Below are 8,705 nucleotides of genomic sequence, written 5' to 3' on the forward strand. Positions count from 1 at the left end.
GTCCATTTGAGTCCAATCTTTCAATAAATATGTAAGAAATATAAAACACGACTAGGCGTGCTGTTATAGGAAAATAATCGCTGACGGACGAGGTGGTGAGGCTGTTTGCTGTTAGCACAACGGATTTGATTATTCTCCTACGACAGTTTTATTCCTCGAATACCAATCACGTTCATTTTACTGTTACAAAGCACTGACACCGGAGACGCCAGACAATCCAAGCTATGTTAAATAAACATCTCCTCACAGAAAACGTCACCATGTTCACAGTTACACAGTTTACTTTGTTAATCTGTGTAAGGCTGAGATGATCTGGAGTGTCAGCTTAACAAGTCCCTGTGAACGAGGTGTTACTATAGAAATGATAAGGTATTAAAACTAATGTAACCCTGTGATTTGTCATGCAGCCCTTGTAGAAAATGAATCAACACCACTGTGGTGTAAGTTATTAGATTAGATATCTGTGAACGTGAATGAGCTGGATTTGTATGCATGATTGTGTGTGTGTGTGTGTGTGAGAGAGAAGTTAATCAGGCGTCTGCTGTGAATGCAGCTGGCTTAGAGGACCAGCTGGTTTTTGTTGTCTTTTGTTCTTGGGCTCTAAAGAACGGAGGGATGAGTAGAAAGAGAGAGGGGAAGTGACGGAGCTGAAAAGCCCCCAGCTTTCTTTTAGCATTCTGACTGGGGATTAACATTCCATCATCGCCCTGCCTCAGCACTCTCCCTCACTCCTTCCCGAAATCTTCACCTCTCATCTCATCAGTGGGAACTTGACGAGGTTTTGTAGCTACAAACCCAAACCTCGACGTTCAAAGCCGTTCCAGCGTGGCTTTTAAAACTGTTTCAGTCCTGTTTACTTTGGGATTTCTGATTTTTGTATTGTGGTTCTTTAAAAGTCACTGAGCTGCCTATTTACTTTAGAGGTAGAATGCCTTTTATATCCTCAAGCTTGTTTGTACTGAGAGATATCCATTTAATTCTGTTGTAGTTTCAAACAAGAAAACGGTCTATGGTAGCTTTAGGCTAAAACAGAGCTTTACCCTATTATTTTGTTTGGAATCCTCATCCTTTATCATCCCACGCTAACTGACATGTTTCCATTCAATTAATAAAAATCATTACCATGTCGACGCTCATTTTAGTATCTCTAAATCTTTTAACGTTAACTTAAAATAAAAAATCAAATGGAAAAAATGTGTGCAACTGGTACAGTTTTAAACGAGGTTCTGTTGGTTTGTTTGAGGATTTTCAGTAACGCTAGCTAGCTTGTATTTGGGAACTAGCTTGATTTGTTTGGTAATTGTCTCTAAAGTTTAGCTAACTGGTGTGTTTGGGAGCTATTTTCCACTATTTGCTATCATCTGGGAATTTTCACTCATTTTAGTTAGCTGACTAGTTTGGACTGAGGATGTTCTAAGATATTAGCTAGCATTTGGGAATTTTCACTCATGCTGACTAGCAAGCTTTGATCATTTCCTCTAGCTTTAATTAGCTAGCTTTGTTTGGGGATGTTCTCTAATTAATATTGGCTAGTATTTGGGAATTTTCACTAATGTTAGCTAGCTAACTTTGAGAAATTTCTCTAACATTAGCTAACTAATTCGGGATAGGGGATATTCTCTTATTTTTCCCCCCGGATGTTGACTAGCTAGGTTTGAAGATTTTCTCTAACTTTAGCAAAAAATTCACTGATGTTGGCTAGCTAACTTTAGCTTTGACACAAGATTAAATAAATAAACAAACAAATAAAACTGTACAACTGCCGTGTAGATGTAGACGTCTGATTTGAAATAGTATTATTTCGCATAATTATTTCTTATCACGCTATACCAACAGATGGGTTTACTGTTACATCCTTATTTTTTAAACCGCATCACTTTCGTTCTATAAATGACAACACGGACAACAAAATGCCAGCTTTACTTAAATGTTTATTACTTTCACTTGTCAGAGGTTGGACAATTATTTTTAAAACCAAATAAATTTTGGTATGTATCTCCTATACACATTTAAGCCATATCCACACACACACACACACATACACACACTCGTACATTCATATACACACAAAGCTATAACAGGTGCGCCCCCCCACCCACAAAAAAATTGTTTTTCCTTCAAACAAATAAAATAAATTAGAAAAGCGACATTCATGAGTCATGCACTTATTATACAAACATGACAGAAATAGTGTCACATGGAAATTAAAATACAAGAGCTTGTGTGTTTGTTTTGCGAAATGGTGCAAATGGCTGCAAGATCCGACCTTGACCGATGTGATACTGATCCAATACTGTAACCTGTTCACAATACTGAGCTGCTATCAGACACCAACTACACACGAGTGATATGAAGATGAACCAGGTATTACATTCCTCACACTGAACTGCAACGTGAAGCATGGTGGTGGGTGTTTTTTTTATCTTATGCCATGCAATACTGTAAAATGTGCTGCAATGGAACACTATTATAATGATATAATGTGATGTGATGTCAATGCTTTAAGGTTTAAGAGAAAGGCAGCTTCGCTGTAGTCTATGTGAACATGTTGAAATGTGAAGCGTCCACATGTAGCACCATTAACTTGTTCTTAATGACTCGAGATTGTTAAGGAGTTTTGCATTTTTAACATGTTCATTACTAGCTACAGTTAGATTCTACTTTTTGTCCAGTAATTCTACGTATATCAGGTTCTGTGGATTGGCAACCTTTTCATAGTATTAATATTAAGAAATGTTTATAGTATCTAATTTGGGTAATTGCAAGTATATGAGGTGCCCAATACAGTTCAGGTAGCTGTTATGTAAATGGAAAAGAAGTTTAATTGAATACACTGGTATCAGTAACTAGGACTGGTTTTGGTATTTTTTTTTTTAGGTTGTGTGTCAAAGCTGAATTTGGGGCGGACTACATAAGCTGACGAGCCCTCAGGTCAGAGAGTCTTGGTGGTTGAATTCAGGGTCTGAGTTCAGGTCCAGGTGGGCGGGCTCGAGCTCGGGGTCGTTCTCGTCATCACTCTCAGCGCTGTAGTCCACTTCTTCTATATAGGCAGGCTCATCTTCCTCCATCACGTAAGTGGTGGGGCTGCAGGATAAATACACACACACACACACACACACACACACACACACACACACACACTGACAGTCAGTCACTTCATGACTTGTTACGGGGCAAAGGTCATGGTACAATGGATCCGGATTTTGCTAAAAGTTCTTGCTAAAATCCTAAATATCGTATGTATTTTGCATAATATATTAAATTTCATACCTTTGGTTTTTCTTTTTGTGATTATGTAATGTATAACGTAATACGGCCTACAATTGTATACATTTATACAACACAATGTATGCAACTGCCCTTTCTTTACCATTATCCACTATAAGCTTATAATCATCCAGAAGGCCAGGTGGTGTTGATTAATCTTCTATAACATCAGCACTGACAGAAGTTCAGCCGCAAGATGAATCACAGGTTTATATTAATGCATTTATAAGCTATGAATGATAAGCTATCATTTCTCGTTCACGCATGTTAGCTGTTCCACATAAATAACAACAGGTTTTTAAAACACGTTTACTACTAGTCTTAATTTAACATTTATGGAAGGAGTTTCCAGTATCAACTCTTAATAAGTTTTTAGACATTTTTTAGTTGTTTTTTAAATAATGACGCTGCATTTCTGTCTCATTATCTGAGAGAGAGAGAGAGAGAGAGAGAGAGAGAGAGAGAGAGAGAGAGAGAGAGAGGCAGGCAGGTGGGGGAATGACTAGTATATAATGCTAAAACATGAGTGATAACAGGAACTAATTTGTGTCACTGACATCCTGTAACATTAAATGTATGTAGCTATGAATGGTTAAAAGATGCATGTCGTTAATAATAATAATAAAAAAAAATATATATAATTTTTTTTTTATTGGAACCAATAACAACATGTCCTGAAGTATTTTATCCCCTCACATATGTAATGTACAGTGTCCTCTGAAACTATTGGAACGGCGAGGCCAGTTCATTTGTTTGTGCTACACACCAAAGGCATTTGGGTTTGAGAGCAAAAGATGGATATGAGACGAGAGTTTAGGTTTAGATTTCTGCTTTTATGTCCTGGTATTTACATCTAGACGTGTTAAACAGCATAAAACATAGAACCTTTTGTATCTTTAGAACCTTCTGTATTTTTAGGTGAGCAAAAGTACAGGAACAGATAAGTATTGAAGTAAATAACACTTAATATTTGGTTGCATATCCCTTGCTTGCAATAACCGTATCAAGCCTGTGACTCATCGACACCACCAAATTGTTGGTTTCTTCTTTTGTGATGCTTTTCCAGGCTTTTACTGCAGCGTCTTTCAGATGGTGTTTGTTTCTCCTCTTCAGGAGGTGAAATGCTGCTCAACTGGGTTAAGGTCTGGTGATTGACTTGGGCAGTCTAAAACCTTCCACTTTTACCCCTGATAAAGTCCTTTGTTGTGTTGGCAGTGTGTTTTGGATCATTGTCTTGCTGCATGACGGAGTTCCTTCCGATTAATTCGGATGCATTTCTCTGTAAACAGGCCGACAAAACGTTCCTGTAAACTTCTGAATTCATTCTGCTGCTACCATCATGAGTTACGTCACCAGTAAGGATTAGTGAGCCTGTAGTGAGAAGCAGCCATCAAGCCCAAGCCATAACACTACCTCCACCATGCTTAACTGATGAGCTTTTATGATTTGGATCGTAAGCAGATGCTTTCTTTCTCCACACTTTGGTCTTTCCGTCACTTTGGTAGAGGTTACTCTTTGTTCCAGAACTTCTGAGGTTCATCAATTTCTTTGCGAATTCCAATCTGGCTTTCCAGTCCTTACTGCTGATGAGTGGTGTGCATCTTGTGGTATGGCCTCAATATTTCTGCTCTCAAAGTCTTCTCTGAATGGTGGATTGTGATACCTTCACCCCTGCCTTGTGGAGGTTGTTGGTGAGGTCACTGACTGAGTTTTTCTGCACAGCTCTCACAATGTTTGTCATCAACTGCTGTTGGTTTCCTTGGCTGACTTGTTCCATGTCTAGTTGTTAGTATACCAGTGGTTTCTTATACTCATACATTCCAAATTGTTGTATTGGCAATTCCCGATGCTTGTGCAATGGCTGTGATAGATTTCTCCTCTTTTCTCAGTTTCAAAATGGCTTGCTTTTCTCCCACAGACGGCTCTCTGATCTTCATGTTGGTTTATCCTTTTTAACAACAGATGCAGTGTTCACACACAAAACCTAGGGCTCAAACTAAGACTAGACATTCAGAGCTACTAATTATTTAACCAATCAATTTAACAGGGCACACCAGGGCAGCAAGAAACTCCTATCAGTCACATGTTTCACTTGAAAAAATGGATGCTTCAGATAAAAAGGTGCCATGTTCCAACTTGTTTAACACATCTAAATGTAAACATGAGGAAAGAAAAGCTGAAATTCTGGTCTGTCATCTCATTCATATTCATACTTAAACCCAAATGTCTTCAACGTATAGCGAGAACAACAGAATGGGCCTTGCTGTTCCAATACTTTCAGAGGGGACTGTAATCTAGAATTTATACATTTATATGATACAATTTTCTTTGCCATTATAAGCATATATCCATTCAAATGTAAAATTGTTTCTAAAACATTCTTTAAAAAACCCATAATTACACTCTAGATAGATGTATGGATGGAATGTTTAACTGTGAAAGAAAAGCTTTTGATTTAGTACACTAGAGTCAATAAAGGACAATATTTAATGCTAGCCAATTAACTAACCTTCAAAGTGGAAATATAACTACAGACTGCTGTATTCCTTTGTACATGACGTGAACGCTCGCTGTTTAATTAACCTAAACCGAGTCCACTCCGTTAACATCACTGCTGGTCTTAATAGCAAAAACCAAAAGTGACTATGGATTGTACAGCGGTTTAAAACCTCAATACATTTCTCTTCTCTCTCTCTCTCTCTCTCTCTCTAATACAATAACGTGATGATGGTTTTATGGCTCTCTTGTTCAGCAGTTAAATGGTTTAATGTTTTTGCGCGTTCCACAAGGCCCGGTGGTTTGGCTGGTTTCAGTGGCTTTTTAATGGTTTTAATGGTGTGAGGGGGTGAGAAACTGGATCCCAACGAGACGCGGGGAGGCGAGGGGGGCCAGACGCTGGGGGCCGCCTCAAACCGGATTAGCGGCCTTTCGGATCAGGTGATTAGACGGCTGTAATGAGGAGAGTGGCTAGAGTGCTTTCGCTTACTTCACTCAAGTGTGCAGAGCCCAGCGCGACTGAGAGCTCCTCAAGTAGTGCCGGCCATTAGAAGAGGAATGGAGGAGACATGAATGTGTGTGAATGTGTGTGTGTGTGTGTGTATGTGTGTGTGTGTTTGTGTGTGGTCATCCATTAAAGAAGTAAACAAGCTGGGAGGAGCAGAGGTGCATTCTCAAGAAGCTTCTAGACACTGATATCATTCGAGCTATTACTGTCATGATTGTTTTCTTCTTTTTTTTTTTTTTAAGGTCACAGAGATTTTACGAGCAAAAACATTTCAGTTAAAGGATTTAATATTAATTCTGGATGATTTTTTTTTTTGGGGGGGGGGGGGGGGACACACCACACAACCATGTTTAATAAATATTACGCTAATTAATTTATTAAAAATCTCTTTCACCCTGAAGATTCTTATTTACGTGAAATGTCGAAAAGATTGATGTTTTTCACTGAAAATGCGACTAAATATAAAAAAAATCTTACCTTCTTTATGTCTATGAATGTCTACTATTTTGCTAGTTTATGGATTTGAAATGACACAATGGACAAAATCTGACATTTTCTTTAAAATTGATTCATTTTTGGTTTTCCTTTTGCGGTCATTTACAGTAAATACTTGAACTTAGCTTGTTTTTTTTGTGGGGAAGTGCTCTAAAATTGCTCGAATTACATATGCAACACCATAAGAACATTATTTGAAAATTCTTTTTGATCTATATTCACTCTATCACAGAAGCAAACTGTCTGTAGGATAAACTCCCTTTCTGTTTTAGAGCTCTGCATCCTCTCAGCGCTTTAACTGAGAGAGATAGAGTTTGTCAGTGAGCACCGTTTCCCTTCATCATCAATCTGCCACAAAACATGTTGCTCATGCTGCCCTCTGTCTGTGTGTGTGTGTGTGTGTGTGTGTGTGTGTGTGTTGTGTGGATAGCTCAGTTTGGATCCATTATGTCTTCTGGTAAAATGTATAGAGTGATAATTTAGGTGTGTTTTTAATCTTTTGGCTCTGGACAGTTGCACCACAGCCAATCCAAGTGTTTTATTCATAAGTGTGTGTGTGATTGTGTACCAGGTTACATTGCACCTTGTGTCTATTAAATCACTCTCCACGTCCAGCAGGTGCGTGTTGTGGTTACGCAGCTCCAGAGGTGACGTGTGGCGTCTTAGTCTGAGCAGAGCCACACAGAACTGGGCTCCCATTTCCTCCAGCTCCCTCGTCCCGATCTGGAGACCCTACACACATGCACACACACACACACACACACACACACACACACACACTCAAATGGACCAAAATTTCAAAGAGAAAGCTGAACTAATACACATTTCAGCAACTGGCTTCCTCCAGAGATTCATCACAAATAATCTCCCCAAGGATATGTTTGAGTGTGTGTGCGCGTGTGTGTGCGTGCAAGCACTGAGCTTCAGCCATGTTGCTTTACTCTCTCACGGGAAGCCATTAGCTCTGAGAACATGCAGAATGAGTCACTGATTTAGAGACCTGAGATCTCAGCATCGTCCTCACTTGGCTCATCTACTACCCTACGGCGCCATCTACTGACTAAACCCCGCCTCGTCCCTTCCTCTTCGTCTCTAACTGGGTATTTTCTCTCAGTCTCCCTCACTCACACGTCTTCCTCTCGCACGCACCGCTCCTGCCACCACGACACACACAGCTGAGATTTGTCACCAGGTCAGGAATTTGAGCCCGGGGTCATGGACAATGTTCCTTCAGTGTTTCCTACCAAAAGAAGGAAATCGCTCCGAGCTAGAAAGACTAATAATGGAAAAGCTGGAAATGGTTGTATAATAGGAATAAAACAGTTAATGGATAATCAACCTTCAGGGCGGTAACAATAACTCGGTATCACATCAAGCACCTTGTCCTGGATTATTTCCCTAGAACAGCATGACCCCAAGTGTGCTATTCGTTACTTATAACTGAGCAGCTTTGTCTGAAAGGTTTCAGTCAAGCAGTTGATTGTTATCAAGAAATCAAAAAGTGAAGAAGGTACCTTGTATTTGCCCTGGTCGCAGCCGCACAGCGTGCTCTCCATGGTGTAGCTGCGCTGGACGCCGATCTCGTTCCACACCACCACTCGCGCCGTCGACTCTTTAGAGCGCTCCACCACGAAGCTGCAGCTGGACAAGCTAAAGGCAGGAGCCAGCTGAGACAGCAACTTAGGGAGAGTCTAACACACATACAAACGCATGTAATAAATAAACAAACAAACAAATAAATAGAGCGCTACTGATCTTCAGAGGTCATTTTGCACGTGACGACATCCGTAAAGTGTAAACGTATAGAAGGTGATGGTAGCTCAGTGGTTACAAACAACCTGAAATGAACCAGTTTTCCTTGTTAGCTGCTGTCAGATTTTGCACAATTCATATTTACTAATCACCAAAAACAAAATTCTTATTTGTGTATAAGTAAAGC

At 39.6% G+C, this 8,705-nt stretch overlaps 1 protein-coding gene across 3 annotated transcripts in view; it reads right to left on the reverse strand.

Annotated features, from left to right (window-relative positions):
- Positions 1-1,913: 1,913 nt before the first annotated feature.
- agtpbp1 (ATP/GTP binding carboxypeptidase 1) overlaps positions 1,914-8,705 on the reverse strand; it is a 30,046-nt gene continuing 23,254 nt past the window's right edge. For all 3 annotated transcript variants that reach the window (XM_053624376.1, XM_053624379.1, XM_053624378.1), the window contains 3 exons: positions 8,281-8,457; positions 7,350-7,498; positions 1,914-3,084 (listed from right to left, as the gene is read on the reverse strand). In XM_053624376.1, coding sequence (XP_053480351.1) covers positions 2,928-3,084; positions 7,350-7,498; positions 8,281-8,457 — 483 coding nt within the window. In that variant the 3' untranslated portion in view covers positions 1,914-2,927. The remainder of the gene's footprint in view (positions 3,085-7,349; positions 7,499-8,280; positions 8,458-8,705) is intronic.

This window comes from Ictalurus furcatus, chromosome 5 (genome assembly GCF_023375685.1).
Source record: "Ictalurus furcatus strain D&B chromosome 5, Billie_1.0, whole genome shotgun sequence".
In the NCBI taxonomy this organism is placed as follows: domain Eukaryota; kingdom Metazoa; phylum Chordata; class Actinopteri; order Siluriformes; family Ictaluridae; genus Ictalurus; species Ictalurus furcatus.